This window comes from Dufourea novaeangliae, unplaced genomic scaffold (assembly GCF_001272555.1).
Source record: "Dufourea novaeangliae isolate 0120121106 unplaced genomic scaffold, ASM127255v1 scaffold90, whole genome shotgun sequence".
Lineage (NCBI taxonomy): Eukaryota > Metazoa > Arthropoda > Insecta > Hymenoptera > Halictidae > Dufourea > Dufourea novaeangliae.
The window spans coordinates 566,362-585,120 of record NW_015373969.1 but is presented as its reverse complement, the minus strand read 5'-3'; the positions used below and the strand labels follow the sequence as shown (position 1 = coordinate 585,120).

Here is an 18,759-nt window from a genome sequence, read left to right as displayed (position 1 = left end):
CCGCTCTATCTGGAAATTAGATTACATTGGCTGGCACTCGGACGATCGGTACTCAAGATATCTGAACAGGGGAACCAGATACACACCCGCCAGTTTTAGTCGGTTAATTGGCGACCAAGACCTTTATGCCCTTTGCAATGTTACGTAACTCAGCACTCAACGAGTCGGTGCTTCTGACAGTTGACATATACATGATGATAGAAAAAGAGGGTGTATAACTCTTTTACGGTTGATAGTACGCGCCTAGTGATGAAACGAAGTTTTAATAAATAACTCAGTGCAGAAGAGCCTTCGAACACTCTTCGATCATTTACTGTACTTAGTACCTGGTACATTCGGTACTGGAATATTTGTTACAACTCAATGGTTCTTCGGAACGTAATATTTCAGGCTTCCACGAATATGTCTCTGTAACAATTATTATTTTGTATTCCTAATGTTTCAGTGTATATTACCATTGTTTTAAGAACGCATGACGATCCTCAAGGCACATTGTCCAACGAAAATGTGTATACAGGTAAGAGAAAATTCTCGTAGCAACCCGTACTCGTACACAAAAGAAAAAAGAAACACATTACACGTAGGTGGAAAAGAAGAACGAAGCGTTCAGGCGACAGAAAACACACACGGTCACTTATTGTGTACAACAACGTGTCCAGATTTACAGTATGTATAGTAGAGTTGCATGTAGGTAGGAAAAAACTGATGATTTACGTTAAAGGCATGTACGGTTCTTTATACAGCTTTGCAACAGAAGCGGTAACAATCAAAAAATGGTATACGAAAGGAAGCGCTTCCTCGAAAACGTAACAAAAATAAAAAAAAAAGAAACAGGACCAGCAGAGTCGTTTTAATAAGAATCCAGAGAGAAAACGGGCAGAAAGCTTACATACGATCGTCAGAGAAATCCCGTTGAAAGATCATTCATTTTTTTTCGGGGCGCTTGTTCGTTGTGTTCGCTATTGTGATCCTCTGCGACTCTCGCGTGTCGGTCGGTTCCTATGCGTGTGTATTTTGTATTAAACTCCTGAACCGTTTGGTAATCCTCTAATTGATCGGCTAAATCTCTAATTCAATTATTGTTTTAACTTGTTCTCCTTCTTTTATTCTTGTTGGTGTCAATATCTAGAGGTATGCGACTAGGAAATGTTACGTAATGGAATTTTAAGAGGTGCAAGTATTCAATTGAACTTACAGCATCGATTGATTTTATGGACGGATGTGCAAACAGTATCTTTGAGAAACTCGAAGTGATGTGTATTGTGTGGTCGTGCCTTTCGAATAATTTGTGTGACCGCGAGAGATTGATCGTTTATACATAATTTCTTATTGTTAGACAAACGCGGTGATCCTGCAACCCCAAAGCTCGCATTAATAGGTTGAAAACCGAGGCAAATTTGTACCAATGTCTTCTGGCTGATTATTCCTTTAACGAAGTTATTGTTTCTGTTACTATTATTCCTCATCTTGTTCGGCTCGATGATCAATTTATTCGTCATATTTCGATCAGGCTTGAATAGCTTCGATTGAATCGTCTAACTCGTGCTTGAATAATACGCAATTCAGGTGGAGAGACAGACGGTTGATGGAAAAAGAAATGACAGGTAATACGTTTCCCGAGCATCAGTATCTGTACAGAGATTATCGGTCAACTATCTACGTAGAAACGCTCTAACTATATATCGGTAATTAGTCTCAGGAAGTATTGATACCCAACGAACGTCTACGTCACTACATAAAAAGAGGAGGTATAATGAGAAAGGATTGCCAAAAATATAAAAAAAAGTGAATGTTAAAAATGGTGGCAAGGGGGTAGTCGTTCGCTCTTATAAACAGTGAATCGATATTTGTCAAGTGTAATTATCTAAAAGAGAAACTATTAACTATCTAATCAGGATGTGTGTTATAGATATATGTATATGTATATGGATATGCATATATGGTACAATGTTCGTATCAAATATTGATTACGAAGTATCTTTCATTTCTTTTCCGAATTCATACCCGTGTACGTTCAACGGTATATCATAAAAGAAAAAAAACGGAAAACGAAGATACTTTTAAACGCTACGGTTCTCATACTCTGATGCAAGGTCGAATATCTCCTACCGAGTGATCGTACAGCGAATAAAATAATAATATGTAATAAAATAAATAAATATGTACAGTATCGTTCTTGTAAATACTTTACTGTTGGACATGCAGACTTCTTCGAGGTTCACCGTCGAGTAAACTTAGCACGTTGCGGGAACCGAAGGAAGTCGATCGCAATTGTTAATTACCACAATATCAAAGGTTAATAGTATTCACATAATCTCTTGTAATTTGTGTATAACACATAACTATTCTCGTATATATACTAGTTGACTTTCCAGCTCGATAAATGGAACATGGAGTGATCGAGGATAGTCCTCAAATACTGTTCTCAAACTGTCGATCGACTTCGCTCGAACTTCCTTGACAAATCGTGGGGTTGCAGTCGGTTGGATTAACTTCTTCTTGTGGGTGGTTTTTCCTGTAGGTGTGTGTGTGCTTGCGTGTGGATCGCGTAGACACACGAGTGAAATTGTAAGTCGTGTAATAGTAAAACGTGATGGTGTGTCGACGTGGAACATCAAGAAAAGAATTTCTATTCCATTACGGAAACAAAAAAAAATGAGTTTTGTGCAGTAAACAGACCGGAGAACTCGCAGTGTGTGTGTGAGTGTGTGTATGTGACATGTTTCTAAGCAATTAAATTGTATATGATTGGAACAGATACAGAGAAAGAAAGAGAGATAAAGGCAGAGAGAAATAGTTCGTGATAGAGATATTCAGAAAGTAAAGGAAGAAAGAAAGAAACATACAGAAGAAATATCATGACTGCGTTTGGTGACTTTTAATCATTAATGTGTGAAAAACGGTGTGAATCGAAAATTCGGCGTTTCATTAAAAAGGAATACCAAAAAAAAGGAAGAAAAATCAGCCTGTGAGAGTAGTAATTTCTCTGTGTGTATTGTGTGTCAACTAACCTCATCCTTGTCCAAGCCGAGCTACGAAAACGTTAAACTGAGGTTAAAATTCGTTTGTTCATGATTTTCGTGATTGAGATTTAATTGTTGTTCAGAGAGAGAGAGAGAGAGAGAGAGAGAGGGGGGAGGGAGAGAGAGAGGGAGAGAGAGAGAAAAAGAGAAAGCGAGATAAAGAGAGAGAGAGAGAGAAATCGAAAAAAAGGAAAAGAAAGCACGGGACCATTGTTGTCACACACTTTTTTTCCTCATAATCGATCGAGAATTCATCGAGAACTTAAAAGATTTTTAATCATTTACGTGCGTGATTCGTTAGAAAAGAGAAAAAAGAAAAGAAGGAATAAGGTAATTCTCTTTCCTCTCGTACGAATTTCGTTACAGACGGTGATTAGATTCACCGAGACGTGAAACCGCCTCTCGCCGGCAGAATAATTAATTCATGCATCGTGGCCATGGAAACGAGATTTTCTTGCAACTCGAGCGCAATTAAAATTACGCCGGCCTATTTCTGCCCCTCCGTTCCGCGGAGCAGCAGAAAAAAAACAGAAGGGGTGAAGAAAGGGGTCGCGCGCGCACAGTTTGCCCCGCAGAAAATGCATTTCTTAAACGCCCACGGTGTGTGGTCGATTCTGCGCCTCGAATTCTCCTCCCTTCTCGATTTAAGCGATGTTTATCTTTTTCCCGTTCTTTTTGTTCGTTGACCGCCAGTAGGCGCGCCGTGAAAGCAAAAGAAAAGAAGTCACCTTGCAAACAGGTGGTACACGCTGGATTACGGACGGAAGGAAACGCGAGAATCCACGAGAGACGGAAGAAACAGTAACTGATTCAAGAACACACGAGAGAGAAAAAGAAACAAGACAAAGAAAGTAGAAAAACACGAAGAAAAGAATATTTTTTACAAAGTAGAGAAACTTGACGGGGAATTGACAGATAAAGTTATTATATGTAACACGTTGACAACCAGAGAGCAGAAATCTTTACAGCGATAGAGAAACTTACTTACACGTGTATACAGATCAGGTGTGTATGCATACGTGTGCGTACAGGTACAATGGTTTCACTTAAAAAGAATTCCGTTCTGTTCGAATTCGCCTCTCTTATTTCAGTTCTTTTTTTTTTTCAAAGTTCAAATGGAGAAGCTATTCAATTGCAGAGCGAAGATGTCAATTTCTTCGAGTGTAGTAGAGTCTAATCGAATTATCGGTTGAACATACGTAGGTATTTGTTATTCGTATTCTCATCCTGTAATATATGCCTGACAAATGACGTACGTGTACCACTCGTGAAGCTTGTGTTGGAATATCGGTCCAGACAACGAGAATCCGTTAAGTTAGTTCTCGTTTGTCGGTACATAGATCGTGTGCACATTAAAACATATAAATATATATACATAGAATATATATGTATATACGTATATATATGTATGTCGAGCCGACTAACTTTCGACAAAGAAAAAAAAAAAGAACTCATTCAACACCGAGAAAACGTCGAAAAAAGGGAAAACGAACTAAGCACCAATTCGGTAAGACACACCTATGGGCACTTAACTTGGGCTCGGCATGTCATCCTAATCATATTTACGAGCTAACATCGACATTCTAGAAACTTCAACCGAACCTCCGATCTTTTCGTCAAATCACTTTCTTCTTTACTTCGTTAACGTTTGGCTATTATTCATTTTGTGTGTACATACCAAATCGTCATAACGTTTAGAACATTTATCAAATGTGATGTGTGTTCTTTTGTAACAGTGAAATAATTGTTCTTATCAAGAATTTTATATAATTATATGTATAGATCTGGTGACCATAGCGACGCGTTCTTCGTGAACTTCAAAAGTTTCGGGGGGCGATTAATAGAAAGTGACTTCACCGGCGATCAGAATTCGGCCTGCAAGGAAGACTTATGGAAAAACGTGTAACGTGCGACGGTAACTTACCTCGTCAGTGTCGGAGCCAACGAGGAAAAGGTCGAAGGGTATGGCGGCGACCAGGTCGATGATGAACCAACCCTTCAGGTAATGGACGGCTATCTTTGCAGGATGGGACACCACTTCATCGTTGCTGTTCACGAATGTCGTGCGAAAATTTATGATGATGTCCACTATGAACGTGACGTCGACTGTAAAAACGAAAAAATTCATGAGAACATCGACGACATTGAGAACGACGAAACATACATTTCTGAAACGTTACCTCTGCAGGCAAAACCATCCAAAACAAAAAAAAAGGAAAAGAAATAAATTCGTTTTATACGACGGTATATATCGTCCTAGAACTAGTACAATAATACCAGAGACTATTAAAGCAAACAATACGTGGCTATTCATACTCCAAAAATCACATCGTATGATCGATCTAAGGAACTACAGAGACTCACATATTTGCTCAGATACTTCCGAAATAACAATTGAACGTACAAATTCATATGCAACTTTTTTGTGTGTTTCTTCATGATTTTTACTTTTATTGTACTTTAGTGAAAAGTATCTCTTAGTTTTGACATGAAATTCGTAATTTAGTACGAATTTTTGTGAAATAAAGGTAACAGCCTTTCGTGCACAAATCTATGAATCACTGTATATAAACACTAGCTTGCCAGAATAAGAGCCCGACAAATTGGTTTTTCTACTTCTCAACAGATATTTTCTCTCTACGGATATCTCTCTCATGCTACGCACACAGTGAAACAAGAGAACGTATAACCCGACTGAGTACGGACACAGCGATAGTTTGAATGAGAATCACCTATGAAGTCTATGATGACGATAGGGTCGTCACTGTATTTCTTGTTCTTCCTGCTATTGTAATCCGGATCCGACAGGACGAAGGCGGCTACATACGGGGTGAATATCGCCGTGTACATGACCAACAGCAGTATCACCCAGTCCCAGACCGCCTTGAAAGGTGAGTAGTGCAGTATGGTCCACTTGCCGATTCTAGGAGACTGTAATTTGTACTCTGGGAGGATGTCGTTTCCAAGGGACAGCACCTGAAGCACACGGTATCAACACCTTGGGAGAAAACAGACTAGAACCCTAGGTTTTCGTCGTTTCTTTTCTTGACGATTGAAACAGGGATTTCGTTCTGTTTGTTACGAAGGCAGAATATCGATGGTATTTAGATCGTTTCACTTCATTCACATGGATGTTCTTTCGGTTCAATTCCCGTGAAAGGCAGTAAAATATTTTACGATAATACACTGCACGACATGAGCATAAAACTACCCTAAAATTTCCAATTCTTATGTATTGTGGTTAAAATAAAAACGGACCAAATATGTCATGTTTCTCCAGTAAAATATATATATATTATATTCCACACAGACAAGTGGTTCATTTTTGTTTTAATCAGAATACATAAGGATTGAAAATGTTGGGGTGGTTTTATAGTTATGCCACGCAGTGTATAAAGATGGTTGGAAACTTAAGTTTCATTTTATATAGTAATGTTGTTCGGATATATTTCGCTGAATTCCAGCCAGATATGACGAAATATTTATATAATAATATTTCATCTTGGTTTCTCTGTGTTTTTCCCGATTCCACGCGGAATTGTTTTTACGGTCGGAGTATTTTCACTGAACGTCCGATGGAAATCAAACAATACAACGGCAGAAAGGGAAAATATTTCGCACCACGTTCACCTGAACCACAGTCCGTTTCGTATTCCTTTTGTTTCGTGAAACGGAAGAGCAAAAAAACAATAGTTCCTCTCTCTCTCGTATATGCCTCGTGTTTTCAATTGCCATCTGCCTTTAATCGAATACTGTTACCCACGAAAGTACAGAAAAAAACACTGCCTATTGTTCTATACAGGGGGACAAATATTCTATCCAATTTTTCGAAACAATCTCGTGTGACACGCCTGCACACGGTTTCAGTTTAATTTTTCGTTCGCAAGTCACTTAAGAGGAAACTTTACTGTACACAAATCAGATTAAGCTTCTCGAACACGAAGTATAAGTATGTTTTCACCTGGAAGAAAACTCGCTAACAAACGCGTAAAATAAAGAAAAAGAAGAATAATCTTAAAGATCTCTTATTAACGACCACGATTCTCAGAAAACACAATGGAAACTACCACCTAATCGCACGCTACGCAAAAACCAACGAAACCATTATAAACAAAGGAAAGAACTCCTAAAACACAATCATGGGAAGGTACGACGGTCTGACCTGTCTGGCACAGTAGCGTTTCGACTTGCTGATCGGACTCTCTGCCATTTAAGCCCTTGCCTCTGCAGGTTCTGCAACGAAACCACAGGGCCACCAATCGACCATAAGTAAACACTCTCCCGGCACACACTATATGTATACTGTCCACTATACACACATACGCAGGCCCAGGCACATATACACGTGCACTTCTCTCAGCAACTAGCCGACGACTGGCGATCGTGTGAATATATCCACTTCACGACGACTCAGGGCAGCGATTCGCACAGGTGCGCGGAACAACAGAAATCTATCCTCGAATCCAGGTCCAGATCAATCGAAGTCTCATGGCTGTATTCAATCGAGAGGGTCGAGAAACGCCACGAGTCGGAAAAGCGGCGGCAAAACGACTAGTCGATCCCACCCCGAAGGGGGGTGGTAGTGGAAAGGCACGAGAAATGGGGGAATATCGATCCGACCGGACGTGTACAGTTGTACACGTCGTCCCAAATACCCGCGAGAGGGATGATGTCGGATTGTTTATACACCACGCGACGAGGAAGAACCGGAAGAGTCCTGCTCGAGTGCTAGCCCCACACTGATGCAATGCGGGACCGCGAAGGGTGGCGTTCGATTGGCGAAGGAGAGAGGAACGAGCGACTCCCAGAGAAAGAGAGAGAGACAAAGTGTAAGAGGGATAGAGAATGTAAGAGAAGGTACGCGTGTGTTAGTCCGGGGCAACCCTCGTCGTCACACCCTACACAACGTCGACCCCATGTTTCGAAGTACACAACCTTAGAAGCAGGGTTAGCCTTATTACCTATAATAGTAGCTGCCTTCGGCGACCTCGCCTAGGCCAATAACAAGCCCGCCAGGATTCAACATGTACCTTTCTTAATAGGACACTAATCACTGACGGGGATGATGATGCTGATAGTCGAGCGAGCTCAGCCTGCTGCCTCCTTTCTCCCGAGTATACAGGTAGGTCTTGATTAGTGAGAGTAATAAATTTCAAGAATTGATCGTGGTATTTGAATTCGGACTGTTCGAATACTTGAAATACAGGAACTGATTCTACATATATTACCTTTCCTTCTCTTCGAGCTCGCCTAATGGCGCTGAGGTGCTCCATTTATTTTTCCTACGCCATCACCGTCACTATACCGTGGTTTATTCCGCGCGTTTGTTTAGACGCCGCGCGCCGCTTCGATTCGATGTCGGGAGCGTAACGGGTGTATTTACCTGGGCGGTTGGGCTCGATCTGGGATCTGTTGCGCCCCCGGACTTTTCACTTTTATTATATACTAGCTTTTTCATTTTCGTAAAGAAAATTTTTAAATTGAATTGTAATAAAGAATGTGTACACATTATATTGGTATATTTATCCTCGTTATTCGAACACCTTTTCGCACCCTGGAGATGGAATTTAGAAACATCGTGAAATCACTTGTAATAATCTTTCTAAATTTCCACATTTTGCCCTAACTTTTGATTTTCCGGTGGGTCGAAGTTCGGATTTCTTCCGCTCGATAACTAGTGACACGATAAAGAAGACACATTTCCGCGCGACGCCCCCACGAGAGGATCGTTTCGAAATCGTCTGGATTTAGCTGAAGACCCAAACGACTCTGTCTGTCGAGGACAGGAACTCCAGATCAATTTCTTACTACCAAATATCTTCTTCGAGCCCATTGGATATGAGAGAGGAAACGAAAAGTCGGAAGGGTGAAATATAAATCCAGATGGGTTTATCTTTTATTCATGCACCTGCGCGCCACACCAGGTGAATACGCGTAGCCGTCTCTCGTGGTGGACGTACGTGTATGTGTATTTACACGGTGTGGCGATAGGTCGCGACCTAGCAGCCTCGTTTCAATGACCCTTCGTCATTGAAGCGTTCAAGAATGTTCGTTATATTCGCTAACGAGCCAGGAATTAATGTGGGGATGAGTCTCGGCCACGGGAATAACGTGGGGGATGGCGTTTATAGATTTCACCCAAAAGGGGGTACGTAAACACTGAATAAAAACTGGCTCTTTAAAGTATTGCTATCGATTGCCTTCGAATAAAATGGAATCGAAGGTGGAGCCTATGCAGGCTGTCTTGCGAGGTGTATTGGAAACATGCTCGATGGATTTCCCGACGAAGAACAGGACGATCTAAAAATGCCTGTCGAAGAAGACTTTTGTACTCTGGCTTTCGGATGATGAGACGCTACCTCTGTATCCGCTAGTTATCGTGAAAGGGGAACATTCGATCGATTTCACGGCGGATGTTATTGAAGCGAAATAGGCTTGTTAGGCTACTTGGAAACGTAGAGTATCAAGAGTTGTTATACTTCGTTCGTGTCGATTCCCCCTGGAAATCGATCAATCCTAGTTCAGCACTATATTTAGGCGCAGGTCTACTGTCCTAGTTCTGTGCGCGAAGGGCTGAATATTCATACGTTTTACTAGGTGCACAAATTAATTCGTGGCCTCCTTTTCATAGATTTGTTATTTATTTACCAAAAACCAAAATATAATCCATACTTGAAAATATTCCCCATTTCACATCATTTCTGGGCCAACTGGCGAAACTCTTCTGGAAAAAATGATGGAGCTTTTGAGTCGATAATTAATTGTTGAGGCCACGAATTAATTTGTACACATATAAGTATAAATACAGAGGAATTGTATACTTGTTATTTGTGTTAGGTATCGAAATTTTGAAGATTTTGAAAATGGTACGATCCAAAAGGTTGTCGTTCGTTGAATGAAACCTGGGGATTTCGAGTCAGGACTGATTTGCTTTACGCAGGGATTTAATTGCTAATTGGAGCGCAGGTTGCATCAGCTATTGATTCGTCTGGCACACGGATCTCGAACCAATTGGGATCATATAAAAAAGGGATTACATTTCGAAGCGAAAATTGTAGTTAGTCGATGAATTCTCGGAATACCAGATCCATGTGAATTTGGTGCCAGGGTTTAATCGCCAATTAGAAGGTTGAATATCGCTGAGATCTGGACTAGGATGTAGAGAAATTCCTGATCAATTAGAGTCGCGTGGGGCGACCAACAGGTCCCAGTAATTAAATGTGAGCGTCGGGATGAAGAGGACACTGTTGCGTGACGGTGGTTCGACCACGCCGTGACCTGGATACATCAAACTGTTCCTGCCGGATATTAACGATTCTGAGGACGGAAAATCCAACAGTCTCGTGTGAAATATGAACCATGTTCCCATTCTAATCGACACGTTGGAAAAGACAATTCCAAAGAAATGGAATTTCGTTCCTGAATTTCTAAAATACTGTCGATCATTTAGTTCTACCCTTTCCGCTAAAAATACAAACAACATAGATTTTCTTGTTATTTATATTTTCATCCTCTATCTCGGTAGAATCATCGTTTTCCGGGATCACTCGGCGAATTCCTTTACAGCCTCATTCGTAGAAGCTACGCGGAAATGACCTCTTTTCCGTTAATATATGCAGGGTCGATCCCCCTTTGAGTTCGCCTCACCGAAACTGTAAAGCACACGTTCTGCTCGCAGAATAACGTCGATAACCGCAGCGGCTCTTCTACGTGTAAAAATAATCCTCTGACGTAGAACATATATCATTTTTTTATTGTGATCCTCACTTCGTAGAACGTTAAAATTAAAAGTTCGTCGATCAGCGCGATTAACACTTTGACTGCCAGGTCACTTAAAGTAAGGGTGTCACGCACATTGCTAAAGAGGGCTCGATTATTTAAATACCATCTGTAGGAGTGGACGTAGACAAAAGTGAGGGTTACCATTTATTTATACAAGGTCTTGAGTTAAAGGAAATTTATTTTAATCCCATGAATATTATTCATAAAGTTGCGATAAATTAGTCTCGAGAGCAATCTGTACAGAAGAATCTTAAATATTTTTTTTTTATTAAGAGAAATGGAAAAGGTGTTCGTCTATCTTCCGTAAATCCCCAAGTTTCTCATTGTTTTGCGTCATTGAAATGTATCCCAGACACGTTTCGCGCTGATAAAGGGATTCAGGATTCATCAGACACCTATCGATACTCGGATGCGCGATATCGAAATCAGGTCGCGTCGACGCGAATGCTACCCCTCCCTTATTCGTGTTCGGATGTAATCCAGCTTCCGTGAAAAGTAAACCGGCGTCGAAGCGTGAAAGTTAAATCCCTCCCCCTAGGTTGCCGGAGGGTTGTGTCTGCGTGTGTTGTGAATAACACGGGTCGGCCTTAATGAAAGCTCCTTGAATCGAGATTCAGCTAGGGTGGTAGGAACGGTTGATCTGCGCACACATACGTATCCTTGTGTATCTGCCCCGAAACTACGTATCTGTATGTATTAATGACGCCGCTTTTGATGTACGTTCCTGCTAATGTAACGAGCCATGTTACGAGAACTGAACACGGAATCGTGCAATACGAGAATTTATTGCGGCGAACGGAACACAGGATGGTCTCCAAGCCGAAGACCGCAGAGACTATCTAATTCAAACATTATACATATACTCATATAAAATACTCATATAACAATTAATCCCATTAATAAAGAGTCAGTGATCAAATACAGTAAAGTATTCATCAAGTTTATAATGAATGTAAAACGATTAAAATTGCGTTAATAAAAACAAAAAATAAAGTGAAGTCAGTTTCTCTTTGTTCATAAAGTTTAGTATAACCGTCCAACGAAAATATTTCATTCGCTCTGTAATCATACCATCGATCGTCTGTCTGCAACTTTCAGTCCAAAGAGTTCAGTGTAATGGTAACGTGTGCATTAATCGCGTGATCACGAGACGCAAATGTGTCCAGCGACACGGTGATATCTGTGGATCAGATTATAGGGTCTAATAACGCTAAGTGGATACGAACATCGATTACTGTCGACAGGGTCGAGCCGAACTTTTGCTTCTTGCCTTTCGCGAAGTAGGAGCGCATCATGGTTGTCGAGACTTTTATAAAAAATTCCAGAGTCATTCTCAGTAGGGCGAACACGGTAGAGCGTCTTTGGCGCCGAGCAGCTCGAGTGCGCCTCGGCGGTATTTCAAACTCGAAAGTGAAAATAAGCAACGTTCAAGGAACCACCTGTTTCACTCTCTAGCACACTCTTCACTGACACCCACGAGCCTCCCTCCTCTGTTCCTTTGACGAACTACCACGAAAAATGCATCCTAATTCGCGACACCATGGCCAATCACCGTTAGAATACCACGAACGAACGCACTTTTCGTCGTCTGTTTCTCTATCAACCTAGTCTCCGACAAGCACTTCCGGTGTCTGGTTAGAATCTGAACGTAGGTGGTGGTGTTCTCGCTGTCTGACCTTCCCTACCGATTCCCTTTCGTTTCCAACGAGATCGGTACATCGATACCACCCCCGATCTTTCGGCTTATCTCCGTTAGTACTTTCAACGCTCGAATCCAATTAGACGGAAACCCTATAGGCGTTTGTACAGCGAACGATCCTCTTGTCGGGCTGAAGTTGATATGGCCCGTGTCATTTCACGTTGAAAAGCTCCGGCGGAAAGTGATCGGGACCGTCTGGGGTCATAAACACAAACGGAATATCACTCTGTTATTGGACTAATATGGATTATTCGCCTGTGGAGATCCAGGGAACAAAGGATTCGAAGAAGGAACCAAACGATTGTTCGGTGCTCGATACCCTCGTCCAATTTGTTCGTCACAAAGGATCGTTCTGTTCTAGAAGACATCGACGAATCGATTGGAGGTCAGCGAATCGTTGCGAAGAAACATCCTAGGAAGCTTCCTGACCGTGCAAACCGCACGAAATGCTCTCGAGTGTTTGCAATCGCTCGTAAACACGACCAATACGTGTTCCTCTTGACAGATATGAGTAGTTCTCCCTGTGCCACCAGACACAGTATCTTCTGATTATGGGAAGATCCATCGAACTTCATTTTCACAGTGGGCACAGAATCATTCGCGATAGCAGTGTTACTCGTGGAATAATGATGTTTATCGTGGCGGAGGAGGGCGTGGATCGAGAAAAACAGATCGCGGGAACTACGTTGAAATAACGGAACGACGACGACGGCACAGAGTAGCCTGACGTCGTATCGAGGAGGATCCAAGCGAGGAGAATTCCAGCGCGACGATCTAATTCCGTCAGGGAGCTTCTCTCTCGGCCGTGGATCTCGCGGCCGCACGCTCGCGTACACGCGCTAAAACTGAAAGAGGAGAGAGGAAGAAGGCCTGTTTCAGCGAGCGCAGGCCATGTTAAACGCTTTCAGAAAACATCTGCTCCACGACGGTCAACGGGACCGAAACTAGATGTCACGGCGGGGCGGCGACGAATCAGCCGTGCACGTTTTTATTGTCCGACGTCGCAACACCAAGCATCGATATCGATCATGGCTTATTAGAACAGTCGATACTGAGGAAATTCAAGGGTTAATGATTTCCCTGTGGTGTGGAAAATAGGAAGAAGTGAATGGCAAAGAACGTGAGAGGTCTTTTCAGAATCATTTTTGAGACAAACTGTGATTGTTTGAATCCGTTTGATACAATCGTATTCGTCGCGAAATGTATTGTGTGGAAAAGTTGCGTTTGACTGTTTACGCTGAGTATTGGGTGATTGGAATTTCTAAGAATGGTTGCGCAATTCGAGAGCGAGGGACGTAAGGTTTGGGTGAATGTTGTAGGTGTGGATGCTTAAGAGAGGGTAAAGTGCATGGTTTCGGGTCAGTCTGTTGGATGAAAGTAGAGTTGCCAGTCGTTGTCGTAGGTTAGTCGTTTTGTCGTGTGTTGTAATTTAGTCGCTTTGTTGTTTTGTTGTTTTATGTTATAGTTTTCTATTAAATATAGTATATATTATTATTATTTGTTGTGTTTCAACCGTTTAATCACCCGCATCCATATGTAATCCCTACATGTACGTTAACCGAGAGGATTACCGAAGGATCTTCCGTTAATCTTGTAAAACGACCGACTTCAGCCTCGCGACAGGTATTACCCGTTCGCCTAGGCTTATGTCACCTGCAATGTGTCGGAATTTATAATTCATCGGTGCAGAAACTCTGAACGAAAATGACAGAGATTGAAGATCGAAAAGGAGTGTATTGATTCTGAAAGGCAAAAAGTATTTTGGAGGGATATTTAGAAGCACGACACTGTAGAAAATGAAACGTCAGAAGATTCATAGTGGGATTCGACGCTGCAAAGTTCCTCACGAGTGTCAAGAGCTAAATGAAGATAGATGGACGTGTTCGACACGGAGAATACCTTGCAGATACCGGCAGAAAAATGTCCGGAGCGGAAAACGGGCGTGAAACGTCAGCGATAGGTAACTCGTGCGAGCTATACACTTCCACCTCGATGCGGTAGATTAATGCCGCAAGTCGCTGAGAACATTTTATTTTCGTTTTATACTTCGCACAGCAGAACTCGACCTAACCCAGTTATGTATCGGAAAAGAATTTCCACTCGTGCGTCGCTGTTGCGTGACAATAATCGCTTCGATTTAAATCGTGCCTTAATTACCGGCTTCGATTAATCAGAATTAAACGGCAGATCTTCCGTCGATTTGTTTTTTCCGAACATTCTCCGATTCGATGTAATTCAAACGAAACGTCAGGATTTGCATACTTGACTGGGAGGGATTTGTAAATGTTTTTCAGTGAAAAATAAAACCGAGATACACAGTGACTCAAAGGTTGGTTCACATACTTTCGACAAAACAAGTAAGTGTAAAAAGTGTTTATTAGGTTCTTATTTATTTATCCGTGTTACTTTCAATTCTACCATCCATCTATAGTAAATTCTCCCGAATTTTGTACAAAAATTTACGGTTTCATACATAATTTGATTAAATAAATATTGCAATCTTTCGTAAGCAAATTTATGAGTCACTGTATAGGTGCTATTAAATAAACGTCAGTCCATCGAAACACGTAAAATATTCTATTTCCTTATTAACTTAACAGGAGTATTCAGCAAAACTAGAATCGATTCGATAAAGTTGTCCACGAATCGTAGAATTTTAAATGTATCCCATGACAGAACAATTTTTCCGATTTAAGAATAAAACGGACCCAGGAGCCTGAGCACAATAGGGAATCGAATTCGCGATAAGGATCGCCGTGTTCGAGTGCCGTTTGAAAAATTGATCGCTCCGGAACACAATGTCGGAAAGATGAAAAAGAGGGAGAGAGAGTGAGACACGGGTATCAATGTAACACGCTGACGTTCGGTTCCGCTCGTAATGAGCCACCGTCATAAAAATTATAAATAGATCGTGCTCTAGAAAAAGAAATTAAATCATTCGACATGGACTTCGAATTGTTCTGAGAACTATAACAGGAGGAAGTCTACGCTTTCATTGGAAAACTTTTCCTAGATCAAACTAGAAAAGAAAATAACAGCAGAAACGTCTCTAATCGGGCGGGTTGATTGTCGATAAATTTAATACGCTTTTCAAGGAGCTTGTTTGCAGTTCGTTAGCCGATCCATCGTGACACTGGGTTAATCTTGTCGCGTATCGATCATCACTTAGACATCGGAAGGTCACGTTAAACGCACCATTGGCATTCTGCGAGCATGGTACACAATCTACCCCTGTCAACCCTCGTGCAACCAAGGTTCTTGAAATTGAAAAACGCACATTTTAAATGCTCGTCTGCATGGCACAAGAATTCTCTTGACGGACGTTCAAAACTCGCGACACTTCGTTATTAATTTTCCGACCTTGTACTTCAATTTTTTTGATGAACAAAGTACCTACTATTTTCAGAGGCGCGTGCATGACGCGTTACTCATCGAATAATTAGCGTAATGAACTACGCCCGACAATAATGGCGTTTTTTCTCTTCGTTGTACTACGTTATTAATTTTAACGAACGACACAATCGAAAGCGCGCCTGACGAGAAAAAAACGAAGGTGAGAACACGCAAACGAGAAGGAGTGAAAACTTCCGACCCGGAGGAAGCGAGTGTTTGATAATAAATATTTCAACCGGGGATGATCGTCGAATCCCGAATTAGCCGACTGTTTATTATTAATGACTCGTGGCGACTTTTCAGTCTCTCTCCTTCTCTGTTTCGTGCTTCGCGGCGCGTCGTCGCGACCTGGCCTAAAAAATCCGACTACTCCCGCGTGCGTCACGTCGTTCATCGTACAAAGGAGACGGCAGAAAGCAGTCATGATTCGTTTAAACAGATACGACTAAGGTAAACAAAGTCTCTGCTCTCTATGGTCGTCGTTGATCATGGACTTCCAATGAACTAACTACGTTTTGTGTATGATACAGTGAAAAAGGCTGTATGTAGCCAGACACACTTTACTTTGTTTTTTCAGTCATGAATTGTCAGAAATATATCTGACATTTCCATGTTTCCCGTCTAAAATTTTACACTCTTTGCATTCTAATAGGAATATATAAAAATTGAAAATTTTAGAATGGAATTCTTACCGAACGGTTTCGAAGTTACAAGGTTTTTGCACTTTTTATTTGTTCTCTTAGCGTGATTTTACACTCTGGCTCGGGCGTTCAGATATGCCATTTAGAGAGACGTTTAATAGATGTTGCTGGTTTTGTTTTAAATTACACTGCGATATTAATTTTACGCAAAAATTTTGCAACTGTATTTAAATGATCTAGTCTTTTTGCAATATACGTGTCACCCCTATTTAGATGACGTGGCAGTCAAAGCGATAACTGGCCAGCGACCAGCGTGAAACATGGTCCACCTCGCGAATGTGTTTTCAGGCATCCTAATCTGTAAATACAGCCGGACAGCGTGCACGGTACCATTTTCAGACGAAACACAGAGACCAACGTGGTTGTGGCGTGTACACAAATGAAATTCCGAACGGCAGCCATGCAGAAACACGCCTCGGCATACACGCCATCGCGTCCTCCGCGATCGTTAACCTAAAAACTCCACGGAGAGAACTTTCGCGGAATACAGGCGGTCGGAGTTCGCGGAACCCTGATCCCCGGTTGCGTGTGTATGATCGTGTTGTAAACTTTCTAGAAGCACCTCGATGAAGGAAGTTAAATATCGAGAAATAAACAGGTCTCCTCGTTTCTGAAAATTCGAAGAACGATTTAGCTTACGAATGACGCGAAATGTACCAAGATAAACCATGTACTCTTTAAAAGCGTATGAAAGCAACGATGATAATTTCACTCGACTCCGGTTTCTTTTTTCGATTAGATTGTGTATGCGTCCAGTGATTATTACAGTCGTTGAAGCGGAGTGTGGCGAAAAGAAAGAAGAAAAAAAGGAACGATCGAGAGGGAAAAGTCATGACGATAAAGCTCAAGGAAACGGCCTCGTTATTTCCAGGCAAGCGGGTAAGCGTGGGACCGAATTAATTAAAAAGAAAAAGAAAAAACGGAACACCCTCGAGGCACCGAGGCGGCTCGAGATGAGAGGTTCCTTAATTGTGATATCCGTGACTGCGGATCCGATTTCGCCAGACGTTCGTTTTTCAATTCACGGGGAAAACAAACCGCGACGCGTCTCTCTTCGTCCGTGTCCCTCTTGGGTACGATGACATAATGGCTTTCAGCGGTATTAATTCGCGCGATTCCCCCTCCGGACACAGCCGACGGAAGAAAAGAGCGTATCGACTGAATTAATTTCATTCCGTCACCGCTTTCAACACCGAGCGTGCGAGCGTGCGTCGTGCCTGTCTTTGACGTTTCATTAAATTACCTCTCCCATGCGATTATCGTTGTCTTGCCGTCCCTACAGCCCGTCTTGACGTTTCCAGCATTGAATTGCACGTGGGAATGCATTGTGCCGTTTTTGGCTCAACTGCCGAAACACAATACGATATTCATGGTCGTTTTGTGTGCGCATTAGTGCCTTTTATTATGTCGATCCTGGCACGGTTTTGACAACGTGATGGAACTGGATTGGAATTGGTCTGACCTATAAATTTTCCTATTATGTGGCTATCACTGTACAATTGTACCCTATAATTGGACTAATTGTATCTGTGGAGTGTATTATTTATTTTAACGTCACTTGAAGATATTCCGGAATTGTAAAAGCATTTTATAGAGACTGTGACCGCGACGACAATACAAGCAGATATAGCATTTCACCTTGAGGCCAAAATTAATTGTAGAAACGAGTTTATTTATTCGAGATTTCATTGTCGAGAAACTCAAGTCCGAGAGGTCATCGAGACTGTAGAATGTGACTGACTACCAGTGTCTGTCTATTATTCGCCTTTTCTACTTGAAATAAACAGAGACCAGTGGGTTACGGAATTATCTGCTTCTCATCGATCCTCTCTTCTGTACGTTATTTTACCTCGAACCATTACGAAAAACGGTTAATACTAAGATATTAGGAATGTTCCTAACATAAATATAGAAATAGTAAATAGTAAATAAATAACTACTACCATTAACGCTAACTACTAGCATTGAATATATGTATACTAAATTCGATTGTATCGTACAGTAATGTACATCGTAAATACCATAATTTAGCACAATACCTATAGTATAATATAAAATGTATAGCAAAGTAAAAATCAACACAAATCCTGTCAAAAGCGTTACTATAATTTCAGTAATTATAAAATAAGAATTCTGCAATCAGTTATTTTGACGGATTTGG

At 41.4% G+C, this 18,759-nt stretch overlaps 1 protein-coding gene across 1 annotated transcript in view; it reads right to left on the bottom strand.

Moving 5' to 3' along the window:
- LOC107186792 (potassium voltage-gated channel subfamily H member 2) overlaps positions 1-18,759 on the bottom strand; it is a 102,310-nt gene that overhangs the window by 11,968 nt on the left and 71,583 nt on the right. The window contains exons 11-13 of the mRNA XM_015574730.1: positions 5,756-5,999; positions 4,948-5,129; positions 3,012-3,032 (exon numbers count right to left, since the gene is read on the bottom strand). Of these exons, the coding sequence (XP_015430216.1) occupies positions 3,012-3,032; positions 4,948-5,129; positions 5,756-5,999 (447 nt within the window). The remainder of the gene's footprint in view (positions 1-3,011; positions 3,033-4,947; positions 5,130-5,755; positions 6,000-18,759) is intronic.